At 35.6% G+C, this 19,047-nt stretch overlaps 1 protein-coding gene across 10 annotated transcripts in view; it reads right to left on the bottom strand.

Moving 5' to 3' along the window:
* FRY (FRY microtubule binding protein) overlaps positions 1-19,047 on the bottom strand; it is a 502,970-nt gene that overhangs the window by 199,984 nt on the left and 283,939 nt on the right. For all 10 annotated transcript variants that reach the window (XM_056825142.1, XM_056825138.1, XM_056825143.1 and 7 more), the window contains 4 exons: positions 13,671-13,810; positions 3,575-3,665; positions 2,982-3,061; positions 2,800-2,880 (listed from right to left, as the gene is read on the bottom strand). In XM_056825142.1, coding sequence (XP_056681120.1) covers positions 2,800-2,880; positions 2,982-3,061; positions 3,575-3,665; positions 13,671-13,810 — 392 coding nt within the window. The remainder of the gene's footprint in view (positions 1-2,799; positions 2,881-2,981; positions 3,062-3,574; positions 3,666-13,670; positions 13,811-19,047) is intronic.

The following is a 19,047-nucleotide window of genomic DNA, read 5'->3' as shown; positions in this document are numbered from 1 at the left end:
TCAGTGCTCTAAAAAATTGCAACCCATTTTAAACAAAGATTTTTCTAATATTTAGTCTTATGTATATTCTGCCCTACTTCAACCACACTTGATTTAATATTTCTTAATGTCTCTACAGTCAACATTATGAATATTAATTATGGAAAGGTGGCATGATGGGGTGGGAAGAACGATTGGGCTGTAAATCTGGAAGAGATGGGAGTTTCTTCCCAGTTTTATTACCTGCTTACTTAGCTGGGTGGCCCAAAACAACTGTTTTAATTTTTTTAGAGCTACATGAATTTAAGGACTATGGACTTGATGAATTTATTTTGATTTGAGAAGAGTCCATATCTTCAAGCTATGAAGCAGTTATCATTTCTAGATAAATGATCTCAGGAAAATTAAAGTGTTGTTAAAGTACTACTAAGTCAGATGAATGACATCTTTCAGACCTCTTTTCTCCTCTGACTTTGCCACTCACTACCAGCCTGGAACAGGGATGAGTGCCCTCCCCTCCTCCCCGCCTCATCTGCAATAGTCTGATGGTTTCCTAGTCTCAGATCTCTTCCTACTCCAGTCCATCCTCCATTGAACCATCAAAATGAGTTTCCTTAAGCCTAAATCTGACCATGTCATCCCTCTATTCAGTAAACTATAGTGGCTCCCTATCAATCCCAGAATCAAATACAAAATACTTTTAGCCTTCTATAATTTGGGTTTTAACCTTTCGTAACCCTTCCTACCTTTCCAGGCTTCTTATACTTTACACATCTCTATATACTCTGGTGGTTCAATGACATTGTCCTCCTTGCTGTTCCTTCCATGAAATACACTTTTTTAAATGTTTGTTTAATTAATTTAGAATATTTTTCCATGGTTACATGATTCATGTTCTTTCCCTTTTCTCCTCCTATAGAAAAAAGCAATTCCACTGGGTTTTACATGTGTCATTGATCAAGACCTATTTCCATATTATTAATATTTATACTATGGTGATCATTTAGAGTCTACATCCCTAATCATATCCTGTTCAACCCATGTAATCAGGCAGTTGTTTTTCTTCTGTGTTTCTACTCCCACAGTTATTTTCCATGAAATACTCTTATGTTTTGATGCTGAACATTTTCTTTGGCTGCCTTCCATCCCTAGAATACTCTTCTTCCTCATCTCTGCCTTCTGGGTTCCTTTATATCTCAGCTAAAATCTCATTTTCTACAAAAAACCTTTCTTAGTCCTCCTTTATCTTACTGTCTTCCATCCAAGACTATCTCCAATTTATCCTGTATATATCTTGTGTTTGTAAAAAAAGATTATTTGTATGATGTCTTCCTTATTAGGCTGTGATCTTTTTGAGAGCAGACACTGTTTTTTAAACCATTCTTTGTATATGGTTTATAAAGTATAGTGCCTGGCACACATTAGGTACCTATTGACTGACTGAGTGATCTATCTATGAACTGTATTCCAAAATAATTTGGGTAGCACTGTTGTCCTTACATGGGTCTATAGATTGAGCTCTCTCATTATTTCTCCTTTATGATTACCAGACAGTGTAGAGTACAAGATAGTTGGACTTGGAATCAGAAAGACCAAGTTTCATATCTCATCTGATAAAAACTGGCTTCATAATTATGGTTAAATTATTTAACTTCTCAGCGCTCTAAGACATAAGTTACAGAGAAAGTGAAGATTTACATTGGCAGCTCCTCCATGGCACTCCCTGCACCAATGAAATCACAGAGCTGGATCTCATGTTTAATTAACAAAGGTGAAACTAAAGATACCAGAACCTCACACAACTGGTCGAAGGGAAAGAGGGTGATAGAGACAGAAAAGTAGGAGGTGACATCATTCTGGAAGTATAATATTGCTAATAGACTAATGTTATTCAATTCCAGTTTTCTACATAGAGCTACAGGGCCAGATAAATTTAGCTGTGAGAACTTCCCTCTGAGTAGTTTCCATGACAGAATCTGGGACATTTTTAGCTCAACTGAAATAAGTAGAGAACAGTATATAGTAATGGAACATATTAAAATGGATTCTTTCATACTTTATAAAAGGATTACCCACAAATAAGAAAAATACAAACATCTGAAATATAAACTTTTTCAGAATCATGCTGGCCTGAGAGAGTTCTATGTGGCTTAAAGAATCTAAATTTCTCATCCATCAGCTTGAAATCTATGGTCTGCAATTAAGATGTGGCCCACTGTACAAAGTGACAGGCATTAATTTGGTGTCTAATGTGTGTGCTATGCAATTGGACAACTAAAAGGAGATGGACAGTCATATGTAAGGAACAGAATGAAGACCAGATTAATTGGATAATAGAATGCAGAAAAGGGAATAACAAATAATGAGGGTAGAAAGACAGGTTGAAGCCAAGTTGTGAAGGGCTCCAGAACTAAACAGAGGAGTTGATATTTTATCCCAGAGGCAATAGGGAGTCACTGAAGTTGATGGAGTATGGCATGATGTAGATGATAAGCTAGCAAAGGAGATGTAGGAGAGATGAAGACAGGTAAGATGAAGCAACGCTAGCTTTTACTTATTGATTATTAATTTTTAAACTCTCCACTTTGGTCTTAGGATGAATACTTGGTCTTGGTTCCAAGGCAGAAGACAGGTAAGGGCTGGGCTTAAAAGGGCATTAAGAGGCTTGCCCAAGGTCACATTTCTAGGAAGTATCTGTAGCTTTTAAGTTAAAGGCTGGTGATGTCCTCCTCTCTTCTCTTCAAGAAAGCTGAAAAATCACATGCATACACACAGACATGCATGATTCTAGGATGCCCAGAAAATAAATTATTTACTCACTTAGCTTGTGCCAACACTCCAATTACTTCTGCGTAGAGGTCTGCAACAATGTGCATATTTCCAGTGTTAGGACCAAGGTACCTAGAACAAGACAGAATCAGTTGTTATAAGAAGCACTGGTGACCTGAGAAGAACACATGGTTTCACTTGAAGCAATCTACTTAACCAGTGTCCTTACTTACCCTTCCTTGTATTTAAAGTGCTTGAAGGCCAAGTTAATAACCTCATGGATCAAACTGTCCATTACAGGATGAAGTGGAATCTGGAAACACAAGAATAATCTTTCAACTTGCTCACAATGCAAGTCATAACTCCATATGTGGCCTTTAGCAATATAATATGCCCAAAACACCAAATTGTTAATATGAACTAGCAAAAGAGATACTGAATATTAACTTGTTAACAATGCAAATCCTAACTATAACTGCCTTTAGCAGTATCGTTTATCAAAGACACCAAATTGTTAACATGCGCTAGCAGCTATGAGTGGGGAAAACACCAATGGCTAGTTTTAATCGTCATATTATATAACATGAATTTAGTAATGAATATAATGCAAAACTGAAATGGAATCTACCAAAATTTATAACAGATACCTTATTTTAATTCTTAAAATATGATTATTACAGTACATAGAAATACTATTGGTTTTTAAAATAGGATCGCTATTAGATTTGGAATTTACTGACAGTTTAACAGCTGGAGAACTTTTAATGCCATCCAGACTCAGAAATGACAAACTTCATCTCAGAGTAATATTAAAACAGTAACCTACCTGCTTCAAAACTTCTATTAACACTAGAGAAAAAATAAAATCAATGGCCAAATCTCTTCTTTCCATTAAATAATCTCGTTGCTGTTCATCACTGTAGAAATAAAAATATGGCAGTAAGTGGGAGTAATGATTCTTGTTAATATTCTTGTTATGGTATCCAATATGATGCATTAAAAAGCTAGAAATCATCACAACAGTGCCACCTCCCCACCCTCCCCCAGGCTGCTGAACTAGTGTTACAGTGGTGAACTTTCCAAGTGACTTAATCTCTTTTTGGGCACACATTTTCTCATTTGTAAAATGAGTGGATTGGTCTAGACATATGCTCATACATTTACAATCCTCCCTGGGATATTTTTACTCTAATCAATTATCAGGTTCAGAAAATCTCTTTCTTCTCCATTTCCTTATATTCTCCCACAAAGATGATATAGAGAAGGAAGCTGGACAAAGCATTTATTAAATATTTATTATGGGTTAAGCAGCATAAGTGCTAGGGATACAACCACAAGCAGGTGAGATACTTTTTGCCCTCAAAGAGCTTATATATTATGGGGAAAGACAAAGCATAAAGAAATGTTTGAAGAGGTCCATGTAATGAAGACTGGAGTGCATAAAGCAATTGGTTGGGTGAAAGAGGGATGAAAAAAGAAAAGGAAAATGGAAGTTCTAGCAGTAAAGGAGGAAAAATCATACTAAGGGGCTTTTAGCTACTGAAGAGTGAGGTGGTGGGGAGTAAAATTAAAGCATTCTCTCAAAAGTCCTGTAACACTAATTTCTCTCCTTTTCTGCTCATTTCAGGTACTAACTGGGATTCTAGTTTGAGATTTCCCAGTTTGTTTGGGGATAAGAAAAACAAGGAAAAAGACCATATAGGAGCAACTAAGTGATTAAGAGAAAGGTAAAACATGATGTCTGAGGGGAGAAAGGAAAGAAACTGGGGTTATTTGGTAGAAGTTTCCTAAATTAAATGTATTTCACATTCTGAACAGAGAACATTTGGAAGTGCGAAAAGGTGGCTGAAGTGAGACACAGGGAAGAGCTTCTTTTCACAGTAAATTTGGTAGATAATAGAATCAGTTAATTAACAGTGGATTGTGGGATTGTCTTCCACATGCTGTATCCCCTCATTTAGGATATGGCAGCTTAAACTACAGGACTGCCTGGAGGAGAGGAAATGGATACAGATGACTCAGGAGTCTCCTCTCATTCTGCCATCTATTTGGGGAATGACTGAGCTGGAAAATGCTTCTCTAAGTCAGTGGGGGAAAAAGCTGGCTGGGGTTAAGGGTAGCAGTCTTAAAGAGTGGGAATTTAGGACCTATTTTTTGGAGGGCAGAGAGTTAGGGTCAAAAAGGGAGAAAGGGGGCAGAAGGAATTGCACTAAATGTTAGCAGTTGTGAGGCAGGTAACTTGAACTCCTATCATTGATTAGATGTGTAGTCTTGGATAAGTCATTAAACCTCTCTAAGCCTTGGTTTCCTCATTACTAGAACTATGTTTCTATGATGTATCATGAAAGGGAACAAATATAGCAGTGCAATTGAATATTTAAATGCAGTCCTTGAAAAGGGACCTCAAAAGATGCCATAAGGTTCCTTTGTCAACAATAAAAACTGACTCAGGTTATGATCAGACCTGTTGGATTCCTGATATGGAAACTCCCTTCACTGATGCATATCAGCAACTAACATGAAACAGCCAATAATCAGAGTCAATAAATATCTATTAAGAGTGGGCTATGTGTTATGAACTGTGCTAACTGCTAGGGATTCAAATAAGAAATAAGACAGTCCCTGCCAATTTTATAGTCCCACTGAAAGGCTAAGTGACTTTTCCATAGTCATAAAGCTAGCAGGAGTCAGAAGGACAACTTGAAACTTGACTCCAATAATTGCCCCGTCTCAGTGGACAGTTAAGCTTCTCTACTGCTTTTGTGTGATCCTCAATTTCAGTTATTCAGAGAGTGTTGTATGCTATGAATTCTCTTATAGCATCACTGCAAGATATTGTTTCAAGAGTTGCCAGACTGTCTCACATGGGCTGACATTTACCCATAGTTTCTGTAATACCTAGAAGAATTTAGAGAGGGCTTCCAAGTCTGTAAAGTGAAAGTTATGGACCACCAATTTAATTCTATTTTACACTTTCCAGTACAAATTTTTAAGCAAATACCTTTCAAATAAAGGGTTTGGTTTATTACTGGTTTTGAGGTCTAACTGCCAGTAACATTTTACAACAGTTACTTGGCATGTGAAATGTTGAGATCATCCTCATCTTGTAAAATTGAAACTTAAAAGTATACTTCTCACATTTGCCTAATTTCAGTGGCTTCTGTATTTGCCTAAATTTCTTCTTTCATTTCTTCTAGTAAAAAAAAGAGCAACAAACCAAAACCACATTGTTCACTAGCCGAAGCTCTGGAGACTCATGATTTTTTAAAAACTTTCTCTCAACCACAAATATTTAGATTTTTTAAAACTTTCAAATACTGAGAAATGCTACTGAAATCTAGTTCTAGGCTCCAATTCTGGGTAGATCTCAGAAGTAACTTTGATCTCTTAAAATGATCAGGGATATAACTAAAAGGGAAAGTTACTGTTGATTCAGGGAAAAGTAATTACTTTATTTTCTATATTAAATGAATCTGTAAAATATTTATAAAGTTTTAGCAATTAATTATTCACTAATGAGGTTAGAAGAAACTAGAAATTCCCTTAGTCTGACCCTCCAGACTCAGTACTTTAAAAAATGCACTCTATAAAAATTTGAACTTCAGGGAAGCCTTCCTAATTCAAGAAAATTGTGGGAGATGACTATTTTAAGTGAATAAGACATCTGAATCATAAAATATTCTAAAAGAAATAATTTTATTTTAAATAATATGATAATTTGAAGTAGCAAAATAGTATCTAGTAAAGTCCTATTTTAGTGAATGCGTAAAATTATTTTAATTAGCATAGCATATTTTTAAAACAACATTTTCCAGTGTTGTTACATATCTGCCAGTTATAGAATAGCTAAGACTGAAGATTTTAAGTTGAGAGTCACCCAAAAGACATTAGACAGGTGCATGGTGAGTGTGAGTATACTACTATATCACTAACATAGACCAATATGGGGAAAGAGAATAAAGGATGTCTAACCAGAAAAGGTTGGCAAGTTATTTGAATAAAAGCAAGGTGTCACCAATGGAGAGCTTGCTTGTTCCACTAGTGCCCATTAATGTCAGAAAAGCTAAAGAACCTTCTGTGGACACAAGGATTTTTCAGTCAGTTAATAAACATTTATCAGGCTCCTATTATGTTCCAGGCACAAATACTAAGCACTGGGAATTTAAAAAAAAGCAAAAGATGGTCCCTGCCCTCAAATACTTCAGTCTGATCGGGAAGGTAGAGAATAACAAACAAATATATTAAAACAAGCAAATTTGCCCTTCATTCTTATTTACTCAATACAAAGTTGTCTAGAGAGAGGGGCAGCTAGGTTGACACAGTGGATAGAGTACTGGGTCTGGTATCAGAAGACTCATCTTCATGAGTTCAAATCCAGCCTTAGAAACTTACTAGCTCTGTGACCCTGGGCAATTCCTTTAACCCTGCTTGCCTCAGTTCCTCATCTGTAAAATAAGCTGGAGAAGGAAATGGCAAACCACTCCATTATGTTTGCCAAGAAAACCCCAAATGGGAACACAAAGAGTTGGACATGAGTGAAATGACTGAATAACAACAAAATCCAGGTAGAAACAATGATAAGTAGCAATCCTTCTTTTCCACCTTCCCTATATAGGTAATCCTGGCTTTTAAATATCACATTTCTAGGGATTACAAATCAAGGCACATCATCATCAAACAAAACTGTGAATGTGGATTGTGTCTTCCTTCTGTTCTGGCATTTTTTGTGTCATCCATGGGCACTCTCAAGTGAGAATGAATATCAGTGTTTATTGCAGTGTTGAGTAAGCAGAGTGTTGGAATGTGAGGGGGTGAAGAGTGGCGCTTGCTTCCTGTGCTCACTTATCTTCTTTTTTAATGCTTTCTCTGCAAGCTACTTATCCAAGCCTTAAGAAGTACTTTAGGTGTCTATGACAGGTGGGTGAACACATCTCTGAAACTGGCCTGCATGGATTACAAGTCACATTACAAATATGTGCTATCTAATCGTCACTGGGTTGTCTTCACTAAAGACATTTGCTGGATAATCTCAGCCGGGCTCCCTACACATTGGTTCTCTATCACATCACTGTTTATAACTGTCACAAATTTTTTTTTTGCCATTCCAACTTCCAACTTCTCAGAGAAGTAGAATTGTAAAATGGAAACAGTGCTGTGCATGGGATCAGAGGTCCTAGGTTCAATTTTTAATAGTGACATTTAATACTTGTAAAACCTTGGAGAAATTATTTAATTTCTTTCTGTCTCAGCTCTCTGTGTCTCAATTTGGTGCTTATTAGGGGATTATTCATTTGTTCTTTTTTGAGTTTTTAAAAGTTGCCAGACCAATTTATTGATTTGCTCTTTCTCTATTTTGTTGATATAAGCATTTAGGGATATAAAGTTTCTCCTAAGTACTGCTTTGGCTGCATCCCACAAATTAGCATATGTTGTCTCATTATTGTTATTCTCTTTAATGAGGTTATCTATTGTTTCTATGATTTGTTCTTTGATCCACTCATTCTTTAGGATTAGGTTATTTAGTTTCAAATTAATTTTTAATCTATATTTCCATGTTCCTTTATTAGATGTAATTTTTATTGCATTATGATCTGAAAAGGATGAATTTTATATTTCTACTTTTCTGTTCCTCCACTTATATCCTCAATCTTATTTCCTGTTCCTTCCTGACTTATCTCTGTCAACTGTTTCTTCTATCTCTTGTATCTTAAGTCTCTCCTTCTGGATTAGCTCTTTTTTCACAGCAGACAAATCTCCCCAATACAAAAAAAAAAGTGCTTGGACTCTACTATCCTTCTAAGGGACTGCTCTATTTTTGTCCTCTCACTTTCAAATCTCTAAGAAGAACATTCAATACATATTAGCTTCATCTCCTCACCACAGACTAGCTCCCTGTAGTTTTGTTTCTGCCTCCTGTTCTTCTGAAAAAGTTTTCTCCATGATCACCATTGACCTCCTGATGGCTAAATCCAATGGCCTTATTTTTGTCTCTCTCTTCCTTAACCTCTTAGAAATATTCAGTATCATGGCCCACCTTCTCCTTTGACCTGTCCTAATCATCCTTGGCTTCCTTCTCTTTGCAAGTTCTGCTACTCTCTGTACTTTCTCTGGTTCTGTTGCTAATTTTTAATTTTTCTTCCATCCTTTAAAAGTAAGTTCCTCTTAGGGATTTTCTTGGTCATCTTTTTTATTCCATCTTGGCAATCTTATCTACTTCTATGGCTTCAAAATTATCACCCTCATGCCCAAAACTTACAAATTTAAATGTCTAGCCACTTAGTTCAAGTTAATTACCAAGAACCTGCTGAATATTTCTACCTCTATAGTCCACTAGCATGTAAAATACAACATATTGCATACTGAATCCATAAGCTTTCCCCAGTGTCCATCTCTACCTTTTTTACTAACTTCTTTAATTTTGTTGATGGCACCAACAACTTTCTAGTCACCTGGACTTATAACCTTGGAATTAGCTTTGGCTCATTTCTCCCTTTTACTCCAAATGTCTACTCATCTGTCAGGCACTATGGATTCTTCATCTTCCTTACCACAAGCACCTTCATCTCTTCCTGGCTAAATGATTGTAAAAGTCTTCTAATGAATCTTTTGGATACTTCGCCTTTTCTAGTCTCAGTTTCATTATCTGCAAAATTAAGATTATAATAATACCTACCTCATGGGTTGTTTTAAGGAGCAAATGAAATATTGGAACCATTTTATGAGCTTAAAAGCATTATATAAATGTTAACTATTATTATTAATAATATTATTATTACTACTACTAATAGTGTGGGTACTCTTCCCCAACAGAGAACCCATAACTTAATGATTTTAGAGCAGAAGTTCTTAGTCTGATGTCCATGAATTTAAAACTTTCATGAACTTTCAAATCTGATCTCAGATATTTAATAGCTATGTGAAATAGGCAAGTCACTTAACCCAGTTAACTCAGTTCCTTATTGGTAAAATGAACTGGAGCAGGAAATGACAAACCACTCCAGTACCTTTGCCAAGAAAATCCCAAATGGGGTCATAAAGGCATGGACATGATTTAAATGACTGAACAACAAATGAATTTCAAAAAAATTATTTTGATAGTATTTTAATATAATTGTTTTCCATTGTAATCCTTGTTATTTTGTTCTCTGCAGTTAAAAACTTTTTTTTTGATAAGGGGTCCATAGGCTTCACCTTGTACAAAAAGAATAAGAACTCTTCTCTTAGAGCAGCGGTTCTCAACCTCTCAATTTGTAGCAATGAGAATACATAATGCATATCAGGTATTTATATTCAGAATCATAACTGTAGCAAAATTAGTTTTGAAGTAGCCACCAAAATAATTTTTTGGTTTGGGGTCACTGCAACATGAGGAACTGTATTGCGGGGTAATGGCATTAGAAAGGTTGAGAACCACTGTCTTAGAGAGTTGCTAAGTTAAAAAATTCATCAGCCTAGTGATGAGACTCTTAGCAAGGCTGAACTTCAGGCAGCAGACATACATTCCATCCATAAACCCATATTTGAGACTTTTCCAGTGTGGTGGGATGTGCCAGAGACAAAACTTTACTGGCAAAATTTTTGAGGACTTCAAGTCATCTCTGGTCCACTCTAAGGCACAAGAGGAGATGCTGGTATATTTTTACAATATCACTTTTTATACATACACACAGATTTTAAATTAATAATATTAACCTTGCTTCTAAGATAGAAAGATATTTATTTTTATTCTTATTTTGAGAAAATGAAGCTTCATGTGTTATACCTTCAAAGTTGCAACAGAGAAGACAACACAACACATGGATCAGTTTCCAAGGCTAGGAGGTATAATGATCAAATCTTACTGTGGGCACCCACATAACTTGTCTCTAACCTGGAACCAGGACTCGAATTCAAGTTACTAGTTCAATACTCCATCTATCCCATCATAATGAATTTCAATGTTTGTTCTACAGATCACAGTAACAGAATCACTAATCTAGAAGCAAACTCTGAGGTCATTTAGTTTATCCAGTACCTGAGTAGAAATGCCTCCAACAATATTCCTGAAAAAGTTAGGAAGAACTCTTGAAGGAAACTACTTTCTAAGATTGGAGCAGTGGAAAGAACACGGGCTCTGGAGTCAGAGGACATGGGTTGAAATCTCAGATCTTATACATTTTACCTCTCTAATATTGGGGAAGTTACTTAATATCCCTATGCCTCAGTTTCATCATTTATAAAATGAAGTGGTTAAACTAGATGACCTCTGAGGTCTCTTCCAGCTCAAGGTCTATGACAGTTCCATGACCTGGCAGACGACTGCATTTTTGGACAGCTCCAAGTTTCAGTTTTAGGAGCCATTTCCTAATAGCAAGTCTATATCTACTTCTCCATAATTTTTAGTTCTGTCTTCTGGGACAAAACAGAATAAATCTATTTCCTTTTACCACATGAAAACTGTTTTATTCCCATCACTGTGTCTCTCTTCTTTCTACTCACCTTCTTCAGGATTTTCTTCCTGTGTCTTTCTTAAATTGTGGGACCCAGAACTGAAGACAGTTAGGTCCTGATTAATGCAAATAAAGAAACCTGATAAGTGTTTACATCATTTGAATTCACACTGCATATTTCCATGGAGTTGGACCCAGTTTCTTTATTTTACATAATCTGAATGGTATGAATAAGAATGCATATGACTACTTCCTGGGACTAAAAGTTGGCACTAATCAGGATCTAGAAGTATTTTAAAAGTGCTCTGATCTTAGAAGGGTCCTTTTATACTCTGCTTCTATTTGTGAAATTTAATAACTGAATAGTTTCTTTGGATATCATACCAGTGTTGTCTCATATTGAGTTCGTTTTTCACATGAACTACTTACTATCCAACCATGTCTCTTTAATCCTATATATGCAGGTGTTTTTTTTTTCACTCTAGTGTAATACTTTATATTCATCTGTATTAGATTTCTTCTTATTCAATCTGGTCTGTCACTTTAGGCTATTGAGATTGTAATTTAGCATATGCCTCCAAATTTCAGGTGCTGTGCCAATTTAATAAGCATGCCATCTTATACTTACATCTTGGTCATTTTTAATGGTGAACAGAAAAGGGCCAAGAATAGAGCCTTAGGACACCATGAAAAAGAACCCACTCCAGGGTGACAATAATCCTTGATTCACCACTCTTTAAGTATGGCTATTCATCAGTTCCAAATAAACCTAACTGTGTTATTATCAAGCCCATCTCTCCAGAATACCTTTAATACCTTGCTGAAATGCAAGTATACTCTATGTAATTATGCAATTCTGTTATCTTAGTGAAACATGCTGACTTATATCTTTCAGAATCCACCCTCCTCCCTATTTGAATATCCAGACAACTTTTCTGCAACATCTTTTCTATTTTCCAGATTTTTTTCAAGCATGGACAATAGCAGTTTGGGGAGCCACAAATTCTTTCAGTAACCAGGAATAAAGTATACCTAGTTCTGGTGATTTGAATTTTTTCAATGAGAGGTGCCATGATCTTTTCTTTTTCTTGAATTTTAATTTCTCATTAACTATTCCTAGTTCTCTATTTCATAATCTGAAAAATCATTCTCTGTGGTCAAGAGAACAACCAAAAAAAGAACAAATAAGTTGCCAAGCTCTACCCGGTCTTGACTGTCCATTATCATCCACCCTGAGTGTTGAGAATCTCTTTTTTGTTCTTTCTCTTTCCTCCAACATAGCTAAGTTCTTAACATTTAGCATGAGCTTCAACTATTCCTGGCCAATGGCATTAATGACACCACTGTCATAGTACTGTGCCACTCTTTAATATTTATTCTAAATTCTCTTTCTTTCATTTTTCATTACATTTCTTTTGGGTCTCTTTTATTTTCAATGTTTAAGTCCAGGGTCCCTTGTTTCTTTTTATTTCCCATCCTTTATGTATAAAAACCAAAGCAATGAATAGAAATATTCCCTTTTTATGGTATATTATACCCTATGAATTGCTTGGTCTCTTAAATAATTCTTTTCTTATATCTTATTTGCAACTCTCTGTGGATATTTGACAGCAGATTCATCTGTGTAAGATATATGTGGCAGGGCAGATATAGTAATTTCCCTCTCCAATTTTGGTTTTATAGATCAGGTGGTCAGAGCTGCAAGTTTTCAGACATATATATGATCCTTGACCCTCATTAATTTCATTGCTCCCCTCTCCTCTTTTCATAGCTATATCCTGGACTAGCCATCCATATGCCATTCTCCAACATTCATCATTGGTTAAAAACAGCTGGTTAAAGCCACTTACTATCCATTATTCAGCAAGAATTTAAAAATAGTAGTTTCAGACCCTGAGTCTCTAAACAAATCTGAAATAATCACCTAGGTAGTTTGATGAACGTGTACTGCATCTTTTCAAAAGCAATTATTTGGTGGCAGCTAGGTGGCACAGTGAATAGAGTACTAGGTCTGAAGCCAGGAGAATCTGGGTTCAAATGTGGCCTCAGACACTTCCTAACTCAACCCTGGTTGCCTAGTCCTTGACCTTTTGTTGTAGAGTTGTCACTAGGACAGAAGTCAAGAGTTTAAAAAATAAATGAGAGCAGTTATTTGGTGTTCGGTAAGTGAGGCAGAGGTAAGAAATAGGTAGGCTTAATGGTTGCATTTTCTTTTAAAGAAATCAAACAGTACTATGTGAAGTTTTACTCATTTTAAGTGCTTACAATATACTGGTCATTATACAGAAAAGACAAAAGAAACAATCGCTGGAATCAGGAAGCTCTCCTCAATATGACTGGAACACACATAGACAAATATTCCAATTGGATCATTCTACTTGGCAGGAACTTCTAGTAGCTTTCATAACGTTCATTCTATCTTCCTCAATAAGTCCCTGGTATCCACACCATGAACATGAAATGATAGTTTTTTGCAGCAAGAAAAAACCCTACCTTTTGGATTTAGTACTTGTTCTGGGTCTGTATTCATGAGATTCATCTTCAATGCCATTTTGTCTCTTATACCAGTCAAACAATGTTCGCAGTATGGAAGGCAGGCAGTATTCCGAAAGGGAGCTCATTGAGCTTATAACCTGAAAGAAGAAGGAAAAGTGTTTGTTTAAATATCTATGATGGGATTTTTTATTTCAAGAAAGTATAACCAAGTATGTTTATTGTGAAATTTCCATTTTTATCCAGCAAAGAAGAAGGAAAAATGTTCATTTAATTATCTATGTAGGGATTTTTTATTTCAAGAAAGTATAACCAAGTATGTTTATTGTGAAATTTCCATTTTTATCCAGCAATCACATTCATTTTATTTATGACTATATTCCCAAGAATGACTACATTCCTATCAATACTGACAGAAACCCTTTATGTTCTAATAATTCTGTGGTTCAATAATGTTAATTACTTTGATTCTAATTTCACTCATTCTAGAAATTAGTCTTTAATTGTAAACAGATTATTTATGAGCCCCCCCACAATCTGTACTAATAAAGTTCTTAACAAAGGAATAAAAGCACAACAATTATGAAAACATAAGATATTTTATCCTTTATCTTGAGAGTCCCCCTTCAGTTAATGGTATCAAAGATCTCCATTCAATTATAAGCATTTATAAATCACTTTCTTTGGGTTAGGCACTTTGCTAAGTCATGAGTATGCAAAGTCAAAGAAAAAAAAAACATCCCTTAATCTCAAGGAGCTTTACTGGGGGAAAATAATACATACATATATACATACATATACATACATACATATACATACATATATATATATATATATATGAGTAAATACAAACTAAACTTTTTTTGATGTGGAGATAACACTAATAATTGGGTGAATCATGCAAGACCAATTTAGGACCTGGCACTTAGGTGGAGCTTTGAAAGGAGCCAGGGGTTATAAAAAGTAAAGATAAAGAGGGAGAGGACTCTAGACTAGGGGTGGGGAGGTTGGGAACCAGTCTCTATGGAAGCATGGATAATAGTGAAGAGAAAATAGGTCAGTTTGGCTAGAATACAGAGTGTATGAGGGGCAATAATGTATAATTAGCTTGGAAAGCTAGATGGCTTAATGAATAGAGTGCTGGGTCTGGTATAGGGAAGACCCCAAGTTCTCCGTGTTACCCTAGGCCAGTGAAATAACCTCCGTTTGCTTTAATCCACTAGAAAAGGAAATGGCAAATCACTCCAGTATCTTTGCCAAAAAAACTCCAAAGGCAATAGGGTTCATGAGGTCATGAAGACTTGGACATGACTGAATGACTGAACAATAGCAAAACCTGGATAAATGGGTTGGAGTCAAATGTGTGCAGAGCTTTAAATGTGAAGCAGAGAAGTTTATGGCTCATCTTTGGGAGCACTGGGAATCAATGATCCTTCTTAGGTAGAAGATAGACATGGTCAGAACTATACTTTTCAGTTTGACATTAGAATGGAAGAAGGAATAGAAAAAGAGAGCTTGTATGTAGAAAGACCAACTAGAAAACTATTGTTAGGAATTATGTCCAAAGAGTTGTGGCATATGATTGTGGTGGAACATTGCTATGCTGTAAGAACAAATTAATTAAAAAATAATTAAAGACCTACATGAAATTATGAAGAGCAACATGAGCAGAACCATGGGAACATTTTATACAACAAGGGAAATATTATATGAAGAATGACTTGAGTATGTCCACCTCCAGAGAGAAAACTGATACACAGAAAGAAGCAAGACCGTTTTTTGTATGTCCATATATCTTTTTGTCAAATGATGACTTCTCTTGGGCAGAGAGGAGAGGGAAGGAAGGAAGGAGGAAAATGCCTGAGAATTTTACTGTAACAAACAATTAAACAAAGTTTCTTTAAAATGATAACCTTTGTATCATTTTAGATGCACTATGGTGCAAATTAGAGTGGTGACTATGGCAGTGGAGAGAAGGGCATGGATATGATGGATGTTGTGGAAGGAGGAGAATCTATAAAATCTGTCAAATGACTGGATAAGGGATGGTGAATGAGAGTAAAGAATAAAGGACGACTTCTAGACTTTGAGGTTTGGTGACAAGAAGAATTGTTATGTCCTTGATAAAAATAGAAGTGTTAGGAGGAATGATGGATAATAGGAGTTGGGCGAAAATAAATTCCCTTTTACATATGTTAAATTTCTTATTCTTATATGTCATCTTGGTAGAGATGTGCAGCTGGGTGCTGGGAGAAAGGAGCTCAGGAAAGAGATGATGGCTGGATGAAAAGATTTGGGCATCCAGTATGGTTAAGTAAGGGCCTTGAGCTCATGCCATATTTAGATCAGTTGAAAGAACAGGGCATGTTTAGCCTATAACACATGAAAAGACCTCAGAGGTCATATAATCTAGTGTTTTGTAATATGACCTATACTGGAAAAAAAGGTTTTTTTGTTTTTTTTTTTAAGCTGTGGATACCTTTCCCTTTTGCAGCCTCAGCACCCAGACTTGGTGACTCAGGAGGTTTGGAGTAATCCATCAGTCCACAAAGATGTATTAAGTACCTACTGTAGACCAGGAACTGTGCACACTTGAGTGTGGATTTTAGTGTAGTTTAAATTTCTGTTATAGGTTGGCAATTGAACAAAATAGTACCATCACACATTATTACAAAAATGACAAAGGGCAAGAACTCAAAATTTATTCTACTAAATATAAATTTACCTAATAGACTCATTCTTTTTAATTTACAAACCCCAAACCAAATCCTTACCTTCCGTCTTGGAATTAACATTATATATTGGTTCCAAGGCAGAAGAATGGTAAGGGCTAACAATGGGGGTTAAGTAACTTGCCCAGGATCACACAGCTAGGAAATGTCTTAGGCCAAATCTGAACCCAGGACCTTCCCTCTCTAGGCCTGGCTCTCTATCCACTGAGCTATGTAGCTGTCCTCAATTCTTATTCTTTAAGAGCATAGCTAACTGCTTTTGCTGTAAAGTTTAGTCCTGGTCTGTGGTAATTCTCAGCTTCTTCTCGCCCTCTCTGTTTTCTCTTTTTTTAGAAATTTACAATCTGTACTCTAAGACTGAGTATTGGAGAAGGTTTATGGATAAAGAAGGAGGACTCAGTTTAAAAAGTTAATAGGTGTCAAGAAGGACCTTTAGTAGTAAAACTTTTATAGACTGGAAAAAAATTGTTCTAGATCGATGCCAGGACATGAACCAGAGGCTGGAAAATATGACTGCCTGTCTCTAGTTTGGTTAAAAACACAAGGATGAAACTAAAGTACCTTTGGGTTTTGCTTTCTTCTACTTCTCTATCATAAACTAAAAATAATCAGTAAAGAAATTAAACAAACTATCATATCATAGAATTATATTACCACATAGGATCATATAATCCAATATACATGATTGCAATATTATATCACATATAATATATATTGTATAGGATAAACTTACTCTCTTACTTATTTCAGTATCTTTGAATACTTAATTTTTTTTCTTCATCTTGTATAATTCTCTCTTGCTGTTCTTGGATATGAATTAAACAAATATTCTACTAACCACAGTACAAATAGAGACTTAGTCAATGCATAGCTCTTTCATATACTACTTGAAAATTACAACTAATATGTTTTTTTTACTTGCCAACTAATTTCATCTGCATAATTATTTTTTCCAGGACTTTGTACGATCAGCACAATGTCAAATGTTCAAATGATGATATAGATGGTTATTGACATTATACAATTTGACTAGTACTACAAATCATGCTTCCTGGACTAAAGTATTCAGCCTCTATTCTCTTCTCATTTGGACATTTTCTCTACTAGTTTGCTCTACCTTCTTAGTAGCATGGTGAAAAGAGCCGTGACTTTGGATTCAGAAGACCTGGGTTCAAATTATACCTCTGTCATTTACTTGTGTAAGTAATGATGGCAACTCACAGCCACTCTGGTTTTCATTTCTCACATACATATGTATAGTATTATTTCAACGATGCCTAACTACTACTTATAGTTTAATTTTCATATGAAAATTCATTCTAACTTCTAACATATTCTAAGATAGCATTTCCCTGACCCTGGGGCTTGCTTAGAAGCAATATAGAGGTGATAAGCTGCCATAGGGTAGACATCCCAGGGCACGAATAATTTATTAATGCCCTACACCTGTTCATTGGAATAGGAGAAATCACATGTCTCAGTAAAACTTACTCTCCAGATGTTTTCAACTAACAAAAAAGAGCATTTGTCCCCAAAAGGAGAGAGGCTTTAGGCCTTGAACTCCTTTCCTACTTCCAGTCCTCATCCCCAGTCTATATACATGAATGGTTTTTAAAGTGTAGTATTCATTCATAAGCTGGGAACTGCCTGGATAATTAAAAAAAAAACCCGGCTTATAAAATCATTAATATAATAGTTTCTAATTCAAGAAATTCACAGCAAAAAAGGAAAAAAGGCTAGGAATTATCCCAAAATCTACTCCTCCCCCTCAAAAAGACTCTTCTGCTAAGAGAAAGCACTAATAAAAGGATTTTAGCTGCTGAAACCAAGAGCAGAAGGGAGTTATATTAAGGAGCTTTTGTGAAAAATATTTTTTCCCTTCAATTCCTACTGGAGTTTAGGTTGTAAAGACTGGTAAACAACAACAAAAATTTCTACTCATTGGTATGCCAGGTCTTGACAGAAGATCCACATCTCTCTGTCTCTGTCTCTCTAGTCACTCTATGTCTATCTATTCTATCTATCTCTTATCTATCTCTCTATCTAATCTATCTAATCTATCTGTGTATCAAATCTATTATCCATCTCTCTATCTGTCTAATCTGTCTGTGTCTCTATGTCTGTTTATCTGTCTATCTATCAATCCATCTATCTCTCTAATCTCTATCTAATCTATTGTCTGTCTATCTATCTATCTATCTATCTTTCTATCTATCTATCTATCTATCTGTCACCTTCCATCTTTCCTGTCTATTTTCCTATCTGTCTCTGTCTGTCTGTCTGTCTGTCTGTCTATCTATCTATCTATCTATCTATCTATCTATCTATCTATCTATCTATCTATCACCTTCCATCTTTCCCTGTCTGCTTCCCTATCTATCTATCTATCTATCTATCTATCTATCTATCTATCTATCTATCTATCTATCTATCTATCTATATCTCTCTAATCTCTCTCATCTATCTGTCTGTATTTATCTGTCTAACAGTGATCTGAAATTATATATGCTAGTGACTTTTAGGACTCACCAAGGCTTAGGCACAATCTACCCAAGTATTTATAAAAAACTTCATTTTTCAAGCATTCTTTGATGTCACCATAAATAAAATAAAATGTCCTTTGGACACTTAGAGACCTCTGGAGA

The sequence above is a fragment of the Monodelphis domestica genome, chromosome 4 (assembly GCF_027887165.1).
Source record: "Monodelphis domestica isolate mMonDom1 chromosome 4, mMonDom1.pri, whole genome shotgun sequence".
Taxonomy (NCBI): Eukaryota; Metazoa; Chordata; class Mammalia; order Didelphimorphia; family Didelphidae; genus Monodelphis; species Monodelphis domestica.
The sequence above is the reverse complement of the archived record's forward strand: the minus strand, read 5'-3'. Positions and strand labels throughout refer to the sequence as shown.